Source organism: Eptatretus burgeri, chromosome 4 (assembly GCF_056783735.1).
Source record: "Eptatretus burgeri isolate ZD-2024b chromosome 4, Ebu_testis_v1, whole genome shotgun sequence".
NCBI lineage: Eukaryota > Metazoa > Chordata > Myxini > Myxiniformes > Myxinidae > Eptatretus > Eptatretus burgeri.
Window position 1 is genome coordinate 4,852,930 of NC_140964.1, and position 22,897 is coordinate 4,875,826.

The window sequence follows — 22,897 nt, forward strand, 5'->3', positions numbered from 1 at the left end:
TGTCTTTATTTTCGGAGGTTGTGTGAAGTTCCATACAGGGAGTCAAAGCAAATCTGGTGAAAAACGGCCGTTTTAAAATATAGTTATAACGTTTGCGTTGACCACGAACCGATGTACCACGTGACGTGTGCACAGACAGCAGGTAACGTGGAGGATTATCTGCAATGTTTATTTCACAGGCGATTAAACTTTGCGATGTCTCTAGGGTTGTTTTCCATGAAACAGCAACGATTTTGTTGATAAAGTCATTATTTGAACAAATTCATTAAATTTCTTTAACTGCTGCGGGCACTGTGAAGACCGGCTTTAAAGTTAAAGGGATTCTATATGGAATGTATGCAGCCACAGTCTGGCCAGCCGTTCCTCATCAACCATTTAATTGAAATGCTTGCTTGAGTGCTTAAGCCACTTGCCGAGTGCCCTCCAGTCGATAGTGGTACAGTTCGTGTCCCGATTTGGATGTACAGTCGACAGTTGCTTCAGAGGTAGTTTTACTGTACATGATTTACAAAGGTTATACGTATGGATGATCTTTGTGCGTTTCAAAGTAAAACATATTTAATAACACCCGATTTCTGAGCTGTTTGCCATGTGAGCGCGTTTTCTAAATTAGAGCCAATTGTTTTTTCCACCCGTCACATGATGATTGGCAGCTCTTTATAAAGATTAATGTTTATGCACATCCCCCTGAAATTTCCATAATACAACGTTGTTTTTATAATTTGTGCATTGACATTCCCCCAGAACAAGGATAAAAGCTCCTCAAGGTTTTTGAGTTGTATACCATATGGACTATCATCGGTAATCACACTGTTTGCAAACTGCGGATTCCTGAAGAAGTGTCAATATCAGCCAAGTACTAATAGTATGTGTGTGTGTGTGTGTGTGTGTGTGTGTGTGTGTGTGTGTGTGTGTGTGTGTGTGTGTGTGTGTGTGTGTGTGTGCACGCGCGCGTTCATTAAGCAGAGCATTTTATCTTTGCTAACTTCCCTCCCCCCACCCACCTCTCTCTTTCTCTTTCTCTCTTTTTCTTTTTCCCCTTTTTCCTCTGTTTCCTCTCTGTCCTCTCTTTCGTCTCTTTTTCCTCCCTTTTTCGTCCCTTTTCCTCCCTTTTTCCTCCTTTTCCTCTCTACAGACTTGTCTGGGTGGTGTTTATCTCTGGGCGTTGCTTGTCTCTGGACATGTCCAGGCATTGCTTGTCTCCAGGCATGTCCGGGCGTTGGATGAGGGGGGGTGTGGTGGGAGGAGGCAGGCGTTGGGGTGGGATGAGGGAGGAGAGAGGGTGGGGTGAGGCAGAGGACGGGATGGGAAGAGGGAGGTGAAGTGGTGGGCGGAGGAATCTGGCGTTGTCCAGCAATGCCGGGTACCTTTGCACACTCACATACCCATCCCTTGATTTACATAACACACATATATGTAGAAATATATATATATATATATATATATATATATATGTATATATATATATATATATATGTATATATATATATATATATATATATATATATATATATATATATATATATATATATATATATATATATATATATATGTTGTTGAAAGGTTGTAACATAGCAAAATTCCATATATTGAACCCCATTTTCCCATTGGCTTCCATTGTATCATTGAAGATACTTTCCTTCTGAAAAACTTTCAGCCCCAAGATGGAATAACGATATTTTCCATCACACCACTTATATGGCGAGACAGCTTTGTAGCGCTTAAAGGTGCAGCTGCCAGATAACTTGTTTGTATTTTGGCATATTGTTCTTTATTGTCACATATTGTTCCAACTGTAGATGTTTCAAGGTGTAATGCTTTTGCAATTTGGTAAAGATTTTCACCCATTTTAAACACTTCAAACTGCCTTAACATGTCTAATTTTATATCCAAGGGAAGTGCTTTGTGGTGTGTCTGTTCCTGCGATATTTGTCTAATTACCAGTGTGCGTGTGTGTGTGTGTGTGTGTGTGTGTGTGTGTGTGTGTGTGTGTGTGTGTGTGTGTGTGTGTGCGTGCGTGCATGTCTGTTCCTGCTATCTCTCCCATACAAATTCGAAATTTCTAGACTCCCTGGAGGTGTCGTCCACCAGACAGCGGTCTCCTTGGGTTAACCTGAGGCGGTCCCTTCGGGTGGGTGCCTGGAATGTCCTATCCCTAAGAGAGGATGATCACCTGTCTCTGTTATCATCTGAGCTCAAGCGTTTGGACATCGGGATTGCAGCTCTCTCTGAGGTTCGGAGACCGGATTGCGGCGAGATAATGGTGGGTGGTTACACCTACTATTGGTCTGGTCGCTCTGATGGTTACCATACCCAAGGAGTTGCTGTAGCTGTGTCCAATAAGCTGACCCCAATGATAATTGAGGTAACACCGGTCAAGGAGCGTATTATGACATTAAGGATTCGTCACTCCTTAGGAGTCATTTCCCTGGTCTCTGTTTATGCTCCGACTGAGGCGAGTGATCTCACCGTGAAGGACACATTCTACGCCACACTCGAGTCTGTGGTTGATCAGTGCCCCAGACGAGATACACTTCTAGTCTTGGTGGATTTTAATGCATCGACTGGAACTGATAGGGATGGTTATGAGGTGTGTGTTGGTCCCCATGGGTCAGGAACTATGAACCAGAATAGCACTAAGTTCCTTGACTTTGCAAGAAGTCATGGACTTAGGGTGGCTGGTTCATGGTTTCAGCGCCCACAAGCTCATCGCTGGACTTGGTATTCCAACGCTGGCGGTGTGGCAAAGGAGATTGACCATGTCCTCATTGACGGTCGTTGGAGGATGATCCAGAACTGCAGGGTCTACCGGAGTGCTCAGTTCCTCAATACTGACCACAGGATTGTTGTAGCAACTCTAAAGCTGCACCTTAAATCCTGGAGAATGGTACCATCCCAGCCGAGGCTGGATGTTGCCAAGCTCAGGGATGAGAGAGTAGCTGAGGAGTTTGCGAACAGGCTGAGTGGACACTTGGGGGGTCTGGGTGCTTTGGGGGGTCCTGAAGAGTTGTGGAGCGCCTTCAAGACCACCGTCCTTGATGTTGCCGGTGGATGTCTTGGAACTCACCGCAGGCCAAAGAAGAATTTTGTCTCTCAAGGGACACTGGATACCATTGACCAGTCGCAGGGCCAGGCTGAATGGCAGAGCTGAGCTGTTCAGGGAGCTGAGGCGTAAAACTGTACGTGCGCTAGGGGTGGACAAGGAGGCCTATGTGCGAGGAATCTGTGAGGGGGTAGAGCATCACCTGTGGACAGGTGATTCTCGTCCCGCTTACAGGGGAATTCGCGCATTACGTTCATCCAAGCCCATCCCTCGGAGCACTACAGTTCGAGCAGAGAGTGGTAGGCTCTTGACAGAGGAGTCTGAAGTGAAGGCCCACTGGGCCGGTTACTTTGAGCGGTTGTACCAAGCTGATCCCCCAGCTGTCGAGTTGGACGTCAAGGGTGTTACAATCCCTGTTGCTGACCCTCTAATCAACTGTGATCCACCTTCGCTTGTGGAAACACGGGCTGCGGTGAACCAGTTGAAACGGGGCAAAGCTCCAGGGATCTGTGGCATCCATGCTGAACTTCTCAAGGCTGGTGGAAATGCTGCACTCGTGTCGTTGCATGCAGTTTTGTGCTCTGCCTGGAACACAGGCATCATCCCAACTGACTGGAAGAGGGGCCTTGTTGTCCCTCTCTGGAAAGGGAAGGGTGATCGCCAAGACTGCAACAACTACCGAGGGGTGACGCTGCTCTCAGTGCCGGGCAAGGTCTTTGCTCGGATAATTCTTGATAGGGTTCGCCACCATCTGCTTGAGCACCAGCGTCCAGAGCAGTCAGGCTTTACACCAAAGAGGTCAACGATTGACCGTATCCTTGCCCTTCGTGTCCTCACCGAACGCAGACGAGAGTTTCGGCAGGGGCTGCCTATGTTGATCTCTGTAAAGTTAAAGCCTATGTTGAACCTATGTTGATCTCTGTAAAGTGTTCGATTCAGTGAATCGGGATGTCCTCTGGAGGATTATTGGTCTTCGTGGGGTGCCACCAAAACTGATCGATCTGATGTCTGAACTCTACTCTGGTACTAAGAGTGCTGTGAAGTGTGGTGGTACCACCTCTGACTTATTTCCAGTTGTTACTGGAGTTCGTCAGGGATGTGTACTTGCCCCCACACTTTTCAGCACTTGTATGGACTGGATTTTAGGGAGGATGTCGGAGAGATCAAGTTGCGGTGCATCGTTTGGGAATGTCAAGATCTCGGACCTTGATTTTGCAGACGATGCAGTCATCTTTGCGGAGACTTTAGACATCCTTTTGGGGGCCCTCGAGGTGCTGAATGAGGAGTCGGAGCCGCTGGGATTACGGATTTCTTGGGTCAAAACTAAGATCCAGGCTTTCGGTGACATCTTGGATGCTGCTGTCCTGTCTGTGTCTGTTTGTGGTGAGGATGTTGAGGTCGTGGAGAGATTCACTTACCTTGGCAGTGATATTCATGTCTCTGCTGGCTGCGAGTCAGAGGTCAATAGACGTCTGGGTCGGGCCTGGGGAGTCATGGATTCACTGGATTATGGGGTGTGGCGCTGCCGGCACCTGTGCGGGACGACGAAAGTCCGAGTCTTCAGGTCCTTGGTACTTCCAGTCTTGCTCTATGGGTGCAAGACTTGGACTCTGACCAAGGATCTGAGACGGAGACCTTTGGTACCAGGTGTCTTCGGAGAATCCTTGGCTATCGCTGGTCGGATTTTGTGTCCAACGAGCGGTTGCTGAGAGAGACTCGGATGAGATTTGTTACCTGCATAATCCGTGAGCATCAGTTGCGGCTGTATGTGGCTCGTTTTCCTGATGCTGATCCTGCTCACCAGATTCTCTCAGCGAGGGAGTCTCATGAGTGGAGGAGGCCAGTGGGCCGACCACGTGCCTCATGGTTGCAGCAGGTTGACCATCATCTCAAGGCACATGCTCTCATACCTGACCTGACCTGGAGGGAAATTGATTGATTGAACCACTCCTTGTTTGGATAACTGAAGTGGTTTAGATCTCGTTTGAAGTGCAAAGCGCATTCTCTGATTGGGTGCATTGTGTAATTTAATGAATTAGGTTATCCTCAAAGCTTTCGCTTTAATGTATCCACATCCCATGTCTCTCTGCTGAAAGCAGGTGAGATGGTGGATGTACACGTGACAATATCTGTGCAGCAAAATACAAAGATGGAGCATATCAGTCGGATGTAAAGTAACGATTGCGATAGCAAGGTTTTTTTCACAGTGGTTTTCACAGCAAGCCTCTTTCAAACTTTGAAATTAAACTTATAGTTCCAACTGGCCAATGACAGAGACCAACACTGTCCTTCACAAACACAAGTACTCCTCAATTAAAAATTCAGATTTTGAGTTTCTGCCTGACAATCCAACAGTAAGAGAGAGCGTAACTATAGTCCGAGTGGAGTCACGCTGTCACCGGTTGATTGTTGGACAGTAGATTAATTATCTTAAGAAAGGGGCTAAACTACCTGCTCTGGCAGACCTGCAGTGCTGATCCACGTGATCTGGTTTGCTGTTAATGCCCTCAAGGCAACTTGGACTGGACATTGATAGCTTGTCTGCCTATAAAAAGTCAGTGCTGCTCAAATCTATTGAAACTTGAAAACATAGAAGTGAAACATTTGAATTCTATTGAAACATTTGAATGAAGAATATGGTGAGTTCCACACAGTGAGTTACATCAATCTTCTTTTTTTTCTATACCAGGAAGGAGTTTTATGGTGAACATGGCAGGAGATCTGCTGCTCAGAATTCTATTCCTTGTGCTACTGATGTGGAGAACATCCGGAAAGAAAACTAACATTAACTGTCACATCAGCCATGACAGCCTGACTGCTGATTGCTCAAAATTAAGATTGTCATCAGTACCTGAAGGACTGCCCAAGGGACTACAAAGGCTTGATCTTTCACACAACCTCCTCCAGGAAATACCGGCTGGGAGCTTCAGAGGATATGGAGGGTTGCATGTTCTTCTGTTAACTTCCAACAAAATCAAGTACCTGCACCCAAAGGTTTTCATTGATACACCACACCTACAAGAACTGGATGTTCACGATAATAAATTGTCCGCAATTCCTGATAAGGTCCTCCAACCACTTGTGCACCTACATCACCTCGACATCTCCGGAAATGTTTACAACTCGTTTTACCTTGGACGAGGCATGAGGGCTTTAACACAGTTACGGTATCTGGAGATTGGTTCCCCAAATGCTGTGACCCTGCAATCCCAAGATTTCTTAAACATTGCAAAAGCTCCGCTGCAGGAACTTCGGCTGAACTCAGGTGGACCTCTCAGAAACTACTCTTCAGGAGCTCTTGCATCTTTCCATGGACTGCAGCGCTTTGTTTCAAACATCTCTCTCGATTCTGACCCGATATTCTTGTTTGAAATACTTACTGATCTAGCAAATAGTTCTGTAAATGAGATGATTCTCGAGAATGTCTTTCAAAAGTTACTTCAAAATGTAACCACTGACATATTTTATGGGTTAACTCTATGCAAACACCTGCAAAATCTCACATTGATCGATTTCCACTTGACAGATGTTCTGGCTAAAAATCTAATTAAGAACGTTTACTTGTCGTCAATTACACGTTTTGGCCTAATCAGAAGTACCTACCACGACAAACGTGCAGTTGTTTTCAGAGGAGTACCTGGGATAAAACGATATTCACCACTTCAAGAACTCATAATTGACAAGATTCATCACATAAGCTTTGCACATCCTATGTTCTTTATCAATTTCACACTCTTTCCAAACATTAACTATTTAAAAATATCAGGCACACGATTGAACTCTTTGAATTGCAATTTGATGCACATCCGTCATTTAAAGGTCATTGATCTATCAGATAATTTATTGATCGCAGAAGGCCTTTGGTGGAAAGAATGCCATTACACCACTGTACTTCCAGATACCACTCACCTTATCCTCAGTAACAACAAGTTCTCGGATTTAAACAGGATATCGAAACAACTACATCTCATGCCGAGTATTTATCACATCGATCTTAGTTATAATGTGATCCATGATTTCTCCCATTGTAACTGGCCCTCTACCCTGCACTCCCTTAATTTGAGCCAAAATTATGCCCCTCTCAGCGGGCCCATTTGCCATTCACCTGATCTCCACATTCTTGACATGTCTTGTACTCAACTCGCAATCTTTGATCATTCATTTCTCTCACATTTGCCGTCCATAAAAGAGCTCTACCTTCAAGGCAACATCATCAAAATGATATCACCTAAACTGACTGCTCCATCACTCTGCAATTTGAACCTTGAAAATAACAGTGTTAGTGTGGTGACTAAAGGTTCATTTGGGCATCTGAAGAATATTAGCTCTTTAAAGTTGGGGTACAACCCATACCTCTGCACTTGTGAGCTCTATTGGTTCCGAACCACCTTTGATAAGAAAGTCCTTGTTGGCTGGCCAGAACGATATCAATGTAATTATCCAGAAAATCTAGCTGGCAAAACTCTTGAGCACTTCAATCCACATCTTGTGCAATGTGACACTCGACTTCTTGTTGCTGTCACAACACTGATAACGAGCATTACCGGTGTCCTCATTGTGGGCTTAGGGTACTACTTCGATGCCGTATGGTTCATACGAATGGGCTTTTTGTGGATATGGGCAAAACGCCGGGGTTACAAGAAGCTCGACTCCGATCAGATATTCCGCTACCATGCCTTCATCTCATATAGCCACAATGACTCAGCCTGGGTTAACACCTGTCTCTTGCCCACGTTGGAATCTTTGGAATCAGAACTTAGGATTTGTATTCACGAGAGAGACTTCACACCAGGGGAGTGGATTGTCGACAACATCATTCAGTGTATCGAGCAAAGTTCCAAGGTCATCCTTGTGCTCTCACACAACTTCGTCAACAGCGAGTGGTGCCATTACGAGCTGTACTTTGCACAGCATCGTACAATGAGTGAGCGACAGGACTCTTTGATTCTGTTGTTGCTTGAACCGCTACCCACATCCTCTGTCCCAAATAAGTTCTGCAAGCTCCGCAGTCTCCTCGGGAAGAAAACCTACTTGGCCTGGCCCAGTGAGGAGTCAAAGCGTTCCATCTTTTGGCGCAACCTTGTGGCTTTGGTAAAAGCGGATCTTGGAAGCGCAATGACGAGTTCAGCTTGATACATGTTTTCTTTGTTATTTGGTGCACTTTTAATTAACACAGTCAACCAGCAGAAGCTCGTGGTAAAAATACTCCAACAGAAAAATAAATAAAATAAACCAATGTCACCCGCAGGGTGACCCGTATCTTGCCAAAAGGTGACCACGTGTGACTTCTTTTAGGTCACACTGAGGTGAACAGAGCTGCTATCCACCAGGAGCCACTCCTTGAGGAATATCTGCCTACGAGAGATTCCGATGAGAATCGTTCTACAGAGTAACCATGAAAAATATGCTTTTGCCTCATAACGTCACCAAATGACGTCATAATGTGTCAAGCTTGACATATCTAGAAAGCACTCATCGAGGTGTTCAATGTGAGGTACTACACGATATGGTTCCTAAAACTTGAAAATTTGACCTTGGGGTCAAATATGTTTGACCTGAGGCGCCAACCATGAAGGTCAAGGCCAATCACCACCAAAAATTAATCAGCTGAGCACCAGACCATGAACTATATTGCAATGAAGTTTGAAGACGATCCGATCAAAATTACTCAAAAAATAAGGGTTTCGTCGACTCCCCTGATTTGCGACAAAGTGACCTTGACCTTTGACCTTGACCTTCAAAATGTTGACACTGAAAGGGACCTCTATAGGCCTCTGATATGCGAAGTTACAAAAATTTCCAATGACAACTGTGCTCTGCAGAGTGATTTATACGTGATTACAGACCAAAAAAAAAACAACAACAAAAAAAAACATATGAAGGTCAAGGCCAATCGCCACCAAAAATTAATCAGCTGAGCGCCAGACCATGAACTATATTCCCATGAAGTTTGAAGACGATCCGATTAAAATTACTCAAAAAAAATAAGGGTTTCGTCGACTCCCCTGATTTGCGCCAAAGTGACCTTGACCTTTGACCTTGACCTTTAAAAAATTTTGTGCACTGAAAGGGACCTCTATAGGCCTCTGATATGCGAAGTTACAAAAATTTCCGATGATAACTGTGCTCTGCAGAATTTTTTATACGTGATTACAGACAAAAAAAAAAAACATACACGCTGACTAACATATCTTGCAAAAACTTCGTTTTGGCAAGATAATAAATAAAAAGGAAGCCTTTTGTTGTTGTGCTTGTTGAAACAGCTCAAAAATGAGATGATCAATCAGAATGTCTTGAGTTGTAATTGTATGCACCAAATGCTTAAAGAAAAGAAGAGAGTAAAATGAGTAACGACTTTTTTTTTTTTTTTTTTGTATACCTTGGTCGAGGCTCGTATGAGAGCTAACACACAACTCACAGCAAGGAGGCATGAGACAAGAGGGGCGGGAGTGGAAGGGACAAAACATTGGGGAACAGACACATTAGGTGAACTGTGGAAGGGAGAGGGATGGGGATGGGACGGGGAACATGGCGAGGAGAAGATGGACATTACAGGGACTTTCAGGAAGGAAAGCAGGAGAATTGAAGGAAGTGGGCTTGGGTGGATTATTGGGGGTAGAAAAGATCGAGGATTTGGATGGGGGAAGATAAGAGGTGGTGGTGAACAGCTGTTTTGAAAGCCTGGAGGGAAGAATGGGAAAGAATAGAGTGAGGAAGTTTATTCCAAAGGCGGGAAAAAAGAGGAATGAAAGAGTGAAGATGAGCAGTGATTCGTGATTTTGGTAGTTTTACCAGAAGGGGGTTGATGGCGGACCTTGAGCGCCCTGTGGAAATGTGGTTGGGACAAATCGCAGAGAGAGCAGGGGGGGCAAGGCTGGAGAGGAGTCGGTAGAAGACAGAAAGACCACCGACCAACCTGCGGTGATTGAGTGAGAGGCCCAAAGACTCAGCTTCATTGCGGGAGCTGCCAATGATCTTAAAAGCCCTGGTTTCAACAGCGTGAAGTCGAGAAAGGTGGGAGGCAGGAGCACCAGCCCAGAGGGGAGAGCAGTACTCCATCAGGCTACGGACAAAAGCTTTGTAAGTAGTCAGGAGCTCAAGAGGGCCGAGGAAGGACTTTGCACGACGGAGGATTCCCAGTTGGCGACTGGCTTTTGAGGCAAGGTTGGAAATGTGACTTTCCCAGGAAAGGAAAGGAAATGTGACTTTCCCACTGTAGTTTGACTTATTGATTTATTCAAAAAAATTTGATGATGTGAACTTAACATGGATAATATGTAGGCAATTTTTTGCTTAGAAATAAAGTTCACGCTGTCCACAAAGAAATTGTTCTGGTGTTTAAAATTTTATTTAAAACATCAAAAAAGATACAATGATCCGTTTTTTTTGCATATTGTCACATAATTCATAAAGTTTCTTGTGCTCCTTAGTACACCTCAACATGTGCAGCTTTTGTGGCATGTTGCATATCCAAGCGATCATCCACGTGGATGCCAACATCTCTCTCATTACACTGCTGATGCAAATGGTCATCCTTGCACAAAGTATTTCAATGTCAGCAACAGAGGTTTCGAAAACGATCCTTTACAATTCCACACAAGAAGAAGTGTAACGGTCCACATCGGGAGTCCCTGGAGGTCAGGGGGCTGCCCCACCACATCCAATCCATACGGTGTTGAAAAGTCCTTTTCATTGTGAAGTCTATTTCTCATTTCCAAGGCTTCTTGTGAAGTTATCGTTGAGTTCTGACAGATTCGAGCTGTAAATCGTTTGATATAATCTTTCCATATCCAGCAAGTTTGATTGTTTTTGTTTTTCTAAAATAAAAATAAAAACTTTAGTGAATGAGTCAGTGGATAATTTGTCTGACTATGTCTATGTGTTTACTTCCTCAACACCCAACGTTGACACATGCATCCTCTAAGTCACCGATACTTAAGATTTACATTTTGCAGCCTCTGCAGCATTTGTCCCATTACTTTTTCCTTCAAACAGACAAGGGAAAATCGGAAATCTCCATCGCATTTATGCAAACCCACTTCCTCACAGTTACTGATATTATTACCAACTTGTAGGGAAAAAAGCTTGTAAAAATATATATCCCATAATTTTAACCTTTAAAGCTTTATTTTTTTAAATATTTATTTATTTGTTTATTCCGATTTACTTGTTTCCTGAATCCTAATTGGTGTTCGTTTTTTGTCGATATAGGCTGTCTCTTCTTATTGTGGACATTATGTCCATCGTGTGTTCTCTTCCATTCTGCATCTTTTAATTGTATTTTATTAAAATCTCCAACTAAGAGATGAGTTTAGACTTTAACATGCTGTGGCATTGCATTGTGGAGCATTTAACTGTATAAAATGTAAAGGCTTCCTGAACAAAAGATTGTTAGTGATTTATTTTATTTGTAGTTATCTTTGATCTCTGAAATATTATGGCAAGGCAATACACTGTAGTTTGTAAATAGATGTAGTAGTGATCATCAAGCTCTCCAACTCTTTTGCAATCCTCATTCCTCCCATGTCGGATGGTTTAACTCTTCAATTCTGACAGGTTTCACATTCCGAAATCAACATATTTTTGAAAAATAAAATCACGGGCTTCACAAATATTAAGGAAGATTAATGCCAGCCAGAAATATACACATTACAATTGAAATAAACACGTAAAATAAACATAAAGCATGTTAATATTGAAATAAACATGTAAGTACAATAAATATAGTGTAAAATACACAAAAACATAACAGATTTGCCTTTTTTAATTTGTTACAAAACAGCAAGACGGGTGAGGGTAAGAACATAACGTACTCATAACTGTACTCTGCCGTAAATAGAAAACACAAGACTTAGCTTGGGATCATGATGATGATGTTAGAGGGGAGAGCGTGGAACGGGGTGAGGGTGAGCCCGATGAAAGGTGAGCGGGGAAAGGGGAGTGGGGAAGGCGATTCAGCAATTGGAAAAGAAGCATGAGCTTTACGATGAAGTCACCTGCAGCATTGCCACAATGGAGAAGGGTAACTAACACGATCCTTAATTGCCGTACCTTGAACCCTGATCTTTCCTGCTTGGAGAGGAAGGTAAGAGGAACAGCATCCTCTTCCACAATAATCCCATCTCATCAGTGTTAAAAAAACCTGCTCTGGCATAAATACCTTCGCCTCGATTAGTTTAATGAGCTGTGGTTGAGAATGTGTATTTGAAAATGAAGCTTGAGAACAGGGGTTCGAGTCTGGGTGTCGGAAAATAAGGGTTTGGGAATGGGTATTTGAGTATGGGTGTCGGAAAATAAGGGTTTCGGAATGAGATTCGAGTACGGGTGTTGGAAAATAATGGCTTGGGAATGAGGTTCGAATAAGGGTGTCGGAAAGTGAAGGTTTGGGAATGAGGTTTGAAGGAAAATGAAGGTTTAGTAATGAGAAAGAGTACAATGAGGAAGGTTCCACCTACAAGCATTGACCCCGTAATAGCGCCCCAGAGATGATGCATTTTGTACATTGAGCCAACCGATCTAACAACTTGATCTTTTCGCCCAATGTCGTAACCTTTCACTGCCTTTTGGCAAATTAACTTTGTCCATCACTTTAAGTTTTGGTGCCATAAAAAGGGTGCACGAGAAACAACATCAACAACTTGTAATGGGAGGTAATTGTACACGCACAGGATGCAAACGATGACTAATCTCAGCTCAAATACCATAATCGGTCGAAATGAAATCCCGCGATAATGGAATCAGAATACAAAAGGTTGTCCGCGATTGCTTGAAACCCGCAGTATTATAATCCGCAATATTTGAGGGTTTCCTGATAATAATCTCCTGAGTACACGAAATCATATTAAAATATGCAATTTGGTGTCTATCTGTTTGACTGCGATGTATTTGATCATTTCTTTTCCAATCTCTACAAACTTTCCAGGGGGACAAGGAGTCGCACAACAGAGGTTGTAGTACCTTCATCCCCCCTCCCCCTCCTCCACCCTCCCCCACAGGTTTTTATGCCTTGGAAAAACACCATGTGAAGGTGTATAAATAGCTTATCGTGGTGTATTTCATGGGGAACACCGTCTGGAAGTAAACATTGTTATAAACACAAGCTGTTCCGTTGATTCTTTCCAGTGTATGATTACATTTTTGAACAGTTGTTCCTGTTGTTTAACACGAACCTGAAATAAATTTGGAGGAAACCCCATGTCCTTGAAGCATTCTATGCTTGGTTTATTGCATCCCACACAGACTAACAGACAACCAGCTCGGCCTCGAGGGAGGTTGGGATTGTCTTTAGCTACTGAATATGCTTAAATTAATCTTTATGCATGAATCATGTATCCCTTTGCCCCTCCAATTTTTCTCGCCATCAGATTATACATGGACTGTATATGGATTGCTTGTAACTTAAGTTATATCTTGAGGCCTCACATATGATTTCTCCCAGGCATGGTTCAAAGTGTGACAAATTATATTGCCCCCGACACACTAATGGCCCAATTGTGACCTTTATTTGATGCAAGACCCCATTCCTAATGGCTGCAGGCATTGTTTAATAATCACCTGAGGGGGAACTTGGAGAAAATTGAACATACATAATGCAGACGGTGAAAAGGCTGAGTCAATGGTCCACACACCTATCGGAGGTAAAAATTATTACAACCACAAATTCATCAATTCTGTGAGATAATAATGGCATATATACTGTTAAAGATTTGGGGGGGGGGGGGGTTCGGACGAGTGATGTAAATCACTATCCGTAACCAGTTTGGGTTTTCGCACCCTTCTATCGACAGCGAAATGTTACATATTCGGCGTCACTCAACCACCGCCGTCTCCGGGGTTATAACGCTGGCTGGTTCGGCACAGGCCTCGGGTCGCGCGCCTCGAATCGCGATACCAACGTACACCTGGACCTTACCAGTCAGGGAAATAGACTCCGGTTGCAGACTAGTTTTGTCAGATACCGAGCGAATTCTGCCAGTCTGTAACCATTTTGGTTTTTATATCCAAAATGAGCGGATCGTTCCTCGGCGCAGCACGAATTAATTCAAAGCGGCAACTTCATACGAATCAGCCAGATTTATTGGGGACACATCGGGGAACACAACACAAGCAAAGCATTCACGACAATGTTATAATTAATCTATAACCCGTTCTTAACTAGGGAGCTACGGATTACGGGTTTTGAAGGGGACCCTAACGAGATAAACCTGAAACAACAGGCAGACAAGACATGGACAGCATGCAGACAAGACAGAGAGTACTTGGTGATGCTTCATGAACGAGAAGAAAGTGTCAAAGGCCCGAATGTGGCTCCTGACAAGTCGATGTCCACGGATTCGAGCACCCAAGCTCGAGCACGCGGCGTGGCAAAATGGCGCTCGTCCTCCTTCTCCTGGCACTGCTTGCACACGCAGCCTCCGCACGTTCTGACCCTGTGTAAGGTCGACGGCACAAGACCGTCAGATCGATAGTGGGTTTCAGCTGGTTTCTCACAAGGTCCAGTATACAAGTCCAGGCCTGGCCTGTTCACCAGATCAGGCCAAATCAAGGTGTTGGGCTCCGTAGGCTGGGTCCGTGAGATTCCAAGACGTCGTCGAGCCGTGAGGTGAGTAGGGACAGTCAGGGGCTCCGTCACTGGACTCCGGATGAACCTGTCAATGTCCTCCTCATAAAAGTCGATCGCCGACTCCCACTAGTCGTCTCTCCTGCCTCTTTCACGAAGCAGATCGCAGACAGACACAGCCATCACTTACACAGCAGATCATGACTCCCACTAGTCGTTTTTCATCTAGCCGAGGGGAGACAGACCTCATGCAGTCCTTTCCCTGCCTTTCTTTTGGCTCGCTCCTCACGAAAGCCGATCGGGCGTGTCGAGGCGTCCCACCTTCAGTCCCACCTTCTGCCAATCGCAGACTGACCTTGGTGCTCTCAGTTCCACCTTCTCTTCCCGGCGCTCGCTTCTCTATGCCACTCCCTCTTTCTCGGCGCTCGTTGCCTCTCTAATTCACTTCCTCTTTCTCGGCGCTTGTCGCCTCTCAGTTTCACTTCCTCTTTCTCTAGGCCACTCCCCCTCAGAGCACTGGGCGGGGGCTATTGTCCGGAGAGAGGAAGGAAGAAGAAGAACCTCTTGATCCACTACCAATGTACGAACAATAAACAGCCTCTTACACCTCCCGACACACATGTAACGTCCATTTACCGAGCAACCTGGCTAAACATGCATTTAATGGGGGATCTGGGCTAATCCTATATTTAATAACACACTAAGTGCCATTTCCGCAACAATACGTATTATCTATCTGTAATTCCACCAATCTCTGTGTGTCTGTCTGTCTGTCTGTCTGTCTGTGACTGCTATTTCTCGACAACTACTGGTATGATCTAATTTAAACTTGGCAAGTATATTGATGGGGTGCTGGGGCCCTGTGGATGTGCCTTTTCAAGGTTTGATATTAATCAGACAAGTGCTTCCCAAGTTACGGCCATTTATTTACCAAACCAATGACAGGGCGCGGTGCTATGACATCCCAATTGATGTCACAATTCTTCTTCTTTTCAAAAATATTTATTATTATTATTTTTTTCATGTATGGCCATGCACGTATGGGCATGCAATTACGGGCACGCACGTACAGCCTCGTATGTACGGCCACGCACGTACGGGCACACACGTACGGGCACGCACGTACAGGCCGCACTAGTATTAACAATGACAATAACATTAACAACATCAATATCAATAGTAAAAATAATAAATATAGTCGCATCCAGGCTAAACGAGTGTGAAAAGGTAGAATTAAGCGAAGAGGACTTTTAATGCAAAAAATGGAACTCAACTATGTAGAATGGTGCACACATGCACATACGTGTGACCCCCCCTACCCCCCCAGCTGCACCTGTAAGGAGCAGGTGTTTCTCGTACCCATAAACACAAGATTGTTATCTAACCCAAGGGCCGCGGTGAGGTCAACCGGTTTAATTCCATCTGCTATATGTCCATGTGGTTTATGAAAAGGTACAATCATATCTACGAATGGCTTTGTACTGAATATAATACAGGTACAGCCTCCTCAATGAATGTTAAGGAATGATCAAATGTTCCAACTTGTTTGACCTTTCAAGAAATAATTCTAGCTTGATTAAAACATAGGATGGTCCTGATAATTTCAACTGAAGAGTTTATTGTTTAAAAATACTGTTTTGTACCACACAGGAAATACAATGAATAAATTATCATCAAAACAAAGTATTTCCCAATAACCTTTGCTTCATTTTGTCAGCCGTGATGGCAGCAGATCTGCTGCTCAGAACTCTATTCCTTATGCCACTGATGTGGAGAACATCTGGAAAGACAAGCAAGGTGAACTGTCACATCAGCCATGATGGCCTGACTGCTGATTGCTCAAAATTGAGATTGTCATCAGTACCTGAAGGACTACCCACTGGATTACAAAGGCTTGATCTTTCACACAACCTCCTCCAGGAAATACCGGCCGGGAGCTTCAGAGGATATGGAGGGTTGCATGTTCTCCTGTTAGCTTCCAACAAAATCAAGTATCTGCACCCAAAGGTTTTCATTGATACACCACACCTACAAGAACTGGATGTTCACGATAACAAATTGTCCGCAATTCCTGATAAGGTCCTCCAACCACTTGTGCACCTACATCACCTCGACATCTCCGGAAATGTTTACAACTCGTTTTACCTTGGACGAGGCATGAGGGCTTTAACACAGTTACGGTATCTGGAGATTGGTTCCCCAAATGCTGTGACCCTGCAATCCCAAGATTTCTTAAACATTGCAAAAGCTCCGCTGCAGGAACTTCGGCTGAACTCAGGAGGACCTCTCAGAAACTACTCTTCAGGAGCTCTTGCATTTTTCCATGGACTGCAGCGCTTTGTTTCAAACATCTCTCTCGATTCCGACCCGATATTCTTGTTTGAAATACTTACTGATCTAGCAAATAGTTCTGTAACTGAGATGATTCTCGAGAATGTATTTCAAAAGTTACTTCAAAATGTAACCACTGATATATTTTATGGGTTAACTCGATGCAAACACCTGCAAAATCTCACATTGATCGATTTCCACTTGACAGATGTTCTGGCTGAAAATCTAATTAAGAACATTTACCTGTCATCAATTACACGTTTTGGCCTAATCAGAAGTACCTACCACGATAGAAGTGCAATTGTTTTCAGAGGAGTACCTGGGATAAAACGATGTCCACCACTTCAAGAACTCATAATTGACAACATTCATTATGTAAATTTTGCAAATCCTCTGAAATTCATAAACTTCACACTCTTTCAAAATGTCAACCATTTGAAAATATCAGACACACGATTAAACTCAGTGCCGTGCAATCTGATGCACATCCGTCATTTAAAGATCATTGATCTATCAGATAATTTATTGATCGCAGAAGGCCTTTGGTGGAAAGAATGCCATTACACCACTGTACTTCCAGATACCACTCACCTTATCCTCAGTAACAACAAGTTCTCGGATTTAAACAGGATATCGAAACAACTACATCTCATGCCGAGTATTTATCACATCGATCTTAGTTATAATGTGATCCATGATTTCTCCCATTGTAACTGGCCCTCTACCCTGCACTCCCTTAATTTGAGCCAAAATTATGCCCCTCTCAGCGGGCCCATTTGCCATTCACCTGATCTCCACATTCTTGACATGTCTTGTACTCAACTCGCAATCTTTGATCATTCATTTCTCTCACATTTGCCGTCCATAAAAGAGCTCTACCTTCAAGGCAACATCATCAAAATGATATCACCTAAACTGACTGCTCCATCACTCTGCAATTTGAACCTTGAAAATAACAGTGTTAGTGTGGTGACTAAAGGTTCATTTGGGCATCTGAAGAATATTAGCTCTTTAAAGTTGGGGTACAACCCATACCTCTGCACTTGTGAGCTCTATTGGTTCCGAACCACCTTTGATAAGAAAGTCCTTGTTGGCTGGCCAGAACGATATCAATGTAATTATCCAGAAAATCTAGCTGGCAAAACTCTTGAGCACTTCAATCCACATCTTGTGCAATGTGACACTCGACTTCTTGTTGCTGTCACAACACTGATAACGAGCATTACCGGTGCCCTCATTGTGGGATTAGGGTACTACTTCGATGCCGTATGGTTCATACGAATGGGCTTTTTGTGGATATGGGCAAAACGCCGGGGTTACAAGAAGCTCGACTCCGATCAGATATTCCGCTACCATGCCTTCATCTCATATAGCCACAATGACTCAGCCTGGGTTAACACCTGTCTCTTGCCCACGTTGGAATCTTTGGAACCAGAACTTAGGATTTGTATTCACGAGAGAGACTTCACACCAGGGGAGTGGATTGTCGACAACATCATTCAGTGTATCGAGCAAAGTTCCAAGGTCATCCTTGTGCTCTCACACAACTTCGTCAACAGCGAGTGGTGCCATTACGAGCTGTACTTTGCACAGCATCGTACAATGAGTGAGCGACAGGACTCTTTGATTCTGTTGTTGCTTGAACCGCTACCCACATCCTCTGTCCCAAATAAGTTCTGCAAGCTCCGCAGTCTCCTCGGGAAGAAAACCTACTTGGCCTGGCCCAGTGAGGAGTCAAAGCGTTCCATCTTTTGGCGCAACCTTGTGGCTTTGGTAAAAGCGGATCTTGGAAGCGCAATGACGAGTTCAGCTTGATACATGTTTTCTTTGTTATTTGGTGCACTTTTAATTAACACAGTCAACCAGCAGAAGCTCGTGGTAAAAATACTCCAACAGAAAAATAAATAAAATAAACCAATGTCACCCGCAGGGTGACCCGTATCTTGCCAAAAGGTGACCACGTGTGACTTCTTTAAGGTCACACTGAGGTGAACAGAGCTGCTATCCACCAGGAGCGACTCCTTGAGGAATATCTGCCTACGAGAGATTCCAATGAGAATCGTTCTACAGAGTAACCATGAAAAATATGCGTTTGGCTCATAACGTCACCAAATGACGTCATAATGTCTCAAGCTTGACATATCTAGAAAGCACTCATCGAGGTGTTCAATTTGAGGTACTACACGATATGGTTCATAAAACTTGAAAATTTGACCTTGGGGTCAAATATGTTTGACCTCAGGTGCTAACCATGAAGGTCAAGGCCAATCGCCACCAAAAATGAATCAGCTGAGCGCCAGACCATGAACTATATTGCAATGAAGTTTGAAGACGATCCGATCAAAATTACTCAAAAAATAAGGGTTTCGTCGACTCCCCTGATTTGCGACAAAGTGACCTTGACCTTTGACCTTGACCTTAAAAATTTTGTGCACTGAAAGGGACCTCTATAGGCCTCTGATATGCGAAGTTACAAAAATTTCCAATGACAACTGTGCTCTGCAGAATTTTTTATACGTGATTACAGACAAACAAATAAACAAAACAAAAAAAAACATACAAGCTGACTCACATATCTTGCAAAAACTTCGTTTTGGCAAGATAATAAATAAAAAGGAAGCCTTTTGTTGTTGTGCTTGTTGAAACAGCTCAAAAATGGGATGATCAATCAGAATGTCTTGTGTTGTAATTGTATGCACCAAATGCTTAAAGAAAAGAAGAGAGTAAAATGAGTAACGACTGATTGATTCATTCAAAAAAATTTGATGATGTGAACTAAACATGGATAATATGTAGGCAATTTTTTGCTTCGAAATAAAGTTCACGCTGTCCACAAAGAATTGTTCTGGTGTTTAAAATTCAATTTAAAACATCAAAAAAGATACAATGATCCGTTTTTTTTGCATTTTGTCACATAATTCATAAAGTTTCTTGTGCTCCTTAGTACACCTCAACATGTGCAGCTTTTGTGGCATGTTGCATATCCAAGCGATCATCCACGTGGATGCCAACATCTCTCTCATTACACTGCTGATGCAAATGGTCATCCTTGCACAAAGTATTTCAATGTCAGCAACAGAGGTTTCGAAAACGATCCTTTACCTATCCACACAAGAAGAAGTCTATAGGCTCACATCGGGAGTCCCTGGAGGTCAGGGGGCTGCCCCACCACATCCAATCCATATACTGGGGAAGTTCTCGGTTATAAAGGCTGCACTTTCTCGACTTAATATGTGTGAAGATGCAATCTCTTGTGTACAACTGTTTATTATAATACGAGTACGTGCCCGTACGTGCAAAAAAACAAACAAAAAAAACTTTCAAACCACGAGCCAGAAACAACAACTACACAGGCCGTTCCTTCGCTCTCACGTGCCCGTACGTACGAGGCTGTATGTGTGTGCCTGTACGTGCATGGCCGTACATGCAACCCCCCACCCAAAAATACTTTCAAACCGCGAGCGAGAAACGACAACCACCAGACCATTCCTTCGCTCTCGCGTGCCCGTACGCGTTCCTACGTGCGTGGCCGTACGTGCAAAAAAATTTTAAAAACCAAAAAAATAAAAACTGTCAAACAACCACACAGGCCATTCCTTCGCTCTCATAAACGACGACTGGATTGGGGCATTGTGTTTATCTATAAATGTGCATAAGAAATCGAAAAATTATTAGAATACACTAAGTCATTACTATCCGGAAGTCCGTACGTTGTAACCCATAATGGGGGAACGCGCTGAGGTTCTCTTCCCCATGGGCTACGCCTACGCAGCACCGTGTCCTGTCATTGGTTGGTAAATAAATGGCCATAACTTGGGAAGCACTTGTCCGATTAATATCAAACCCTTAAAAAGGCACATCCACAGGGCCCCAGCAATATACCTGGCAAGTTTCAATTAGATTGGACCAGTGGTTGTCGAGAAACAGCGGTCACACACACACACACACACACACACACACACACACACACACACACACACACACACACACACACACACACACACACACACACACACACACACAGATGGAATTATAGATAGATTATTTTCCTGAAGGTTTGGATTAATTTGAAGCGCCAACCTAATAATTTTTTCTCTCCAAGGAGCACTTCTGTGTTTCAGGGTGGGACAGACAGACAGCATTAGCAGATATATATATATTGTTATGGCTGTGGAAATTCACATTACACCATAAGGGCCCTCAGGTGAGATATCTCCATAGGTACATATGTAGTTAGCCCAAACCCGTTGTATAGAGGGAATTTATGTGATCCATCCGGGCTGCGACGCTTTGAGTCAGTCGTTTTTCTTTTTATATCTTTTATTTCAAACACACAACATTTCAACAACCATGCCATCCCCATCACAGCGCCAACCACACTGCAACCACGCCATCTCCACCATCTACGCTACTACATCTTCGCCACTACGTCCGCTTCCGAACGGCAAACAAAGGCGCAAAGGAGGGAACTGCGAGGATGCGCAGGTTTCCCCGCCTGTTCCTTCGGTTTGACTTCCCCGTGCTTTGGAGTGGAGGAGGGACGATGCAGGTCAAAGGTCAGAGGTCATGTAAAGGAGGGGCCTCTTTTTGGGGGAATAATTCTCTGGCCCTGAGCCAAAAACTGACTCCCCCGGCCCCCGCACGGAGCGGGGTGGAGGGAGAGCGTGAGGGAACGCCCTTTTCGGGAACCCTCTCGAAGGAAAGGTGGAGCCGAGAACGGGGCGGGGCGAAGGGTGGAACCCCGCGCGATAAAAGACAGACACGGGCGGGCGTGCCAGGGCTTCCTTTTTCGAGCGCTTCTTCTTCCTCTTCGTCCTGGAGCTGGTCTCTTCCTCTTCCTCCTCTTCCGCATCTTCCGCCTCTTCCGCCTCTTCCTCTTCGTCTTGGCTGGTGGTTCGGTTGGTTTTTGTGGAGAGTTGGTCTTCAGGAAGAGGTCCTGTGCCCGCGCCTTGGTGAGCGGCCCTGTCACGAAGGCACGGACGGGAGACGCGGGAGCGCCAGTAGTGAGGTGGACCTGTGCGTCCGGATGGGGAGTGCCGGAGAGGGTTCGCCGGCCGTGAGAGAGGTCAGGGCCAGGCGCGACCACGCTGACGGTCGCGGGAGAGGTTCACCAGCCATAAAAGGGAAGTCGCGACTTCTTTCTTTCTTTTCTTTGGGGTTTTTGTGTGAATGTCCGTGGGTGGCGACAGTCTGGCTCAAGTAGTATTGTTTTAAGTGTTGCCGTGTGTACGCATATTCGGTTGTAGCTCTGCATCGTTTCTTTTGTTTTAATTGCTATATGTGCATTTTTTTCATTACTGTATGGCTGTATATACGTGCTTGCCTGTGTGTGTGTGAATAAAAATGCTTGCTTATTGAACTGTTCCCACTCTGCTTCGTCTCTTTTCCTTTTTTATCGACCCTCCATCTTGCTTCACGTAAGGGGTTCGCAGTGGGTGCAACATCCCGGTAATTAATCGGAACCGTCGAGGCCGACGATAACACGGCTCGGTTATCACTGTAGCACGGAACGGACCGCTTAAGCGGTTCGTGTCCGGAGTCGGCCTGTGGCGTGGTACGATCGCCCAGTCGACCATCCGCGCAGGTACTTAGGTAGATCGTATTTGGCGAGCAACCCTATCCTGCGCGGGTGGGCAATTGGCACGGTCGTGGTGAGGTTAAACCCCAACCCGTGACTAGCTCCCGGCGTTGTTCCGAGAGGGTCACGACTGAATTGTCTGTCCGGTGGGCGCCGTGCTGCGATTCGAGTTACGTGGCCGTTCGCACGCTGGCGGGCGCGAATTCGCACCAATATAATATGCAGCCCGGAATCATGCCGAAACCCAAGCCTTATCCCTGTGTCGTAAGAGGCGACCAGGGTTGCGTCAGGAAGGGCATCCGGCGTAAAACATATGCCAAATCAGTATGCGGATCATAACGAATGATCCGCTGTGGCGACCCCTAATGGGAGCAGCCGAAAGACG

General features: G+C 44.5%; 2 protein-coding genes across 3 annotated transcripts in view; both read left to right on the forward strand.

Moving 5' to 3' along the window:
* Positions 1–9,536, forward strand: part of LOC147027377 (toll-like receptor 2) — a 41,035-nt gene extending 31,499 nt beyond the window's left edge. For both annotated transcript variants that reach the window (XM_085876723.1, XM_085876724.1), the window contains one exon: positions 5,733–9,536. In XM_085876723.1, the coding sequence (XP_085732849.1) occupies positions 5,744–8,176 (2,433 nt within the window). In that variant the 5' untranslated portion in view covers positions 5,733–5,743 and the 3' untranslated portion in view covers positions 8,177–9,536. The remainder of the gene's footprint in view (positions 1–5,732) is intronic.
* The window catches only part of LOC147027379 (toll-like receptor 2), a 41,746-nt gene extending 19,222 nt beyond the window's left edge, over positions 1–22,524 (forward strand). The window contains exon 2 of the mRNA XM_085876726.1: positions 16,321–22,524. Within this exon, the coding sequence (XP_085732852.1) occupies positions 16,326–18,749 (2,424 nt within the window). The 5' untranslated portion in view covers positions 16,321–16,325 and the 3' untranslated portion in view covers positions 18,750–22,524. The remainder of the gene's footprint in view (positions 1–16,320) is intronic.
* The last annotated feature ends 373 nt before the right edge of the window (positions 22,525–22,897 follow it).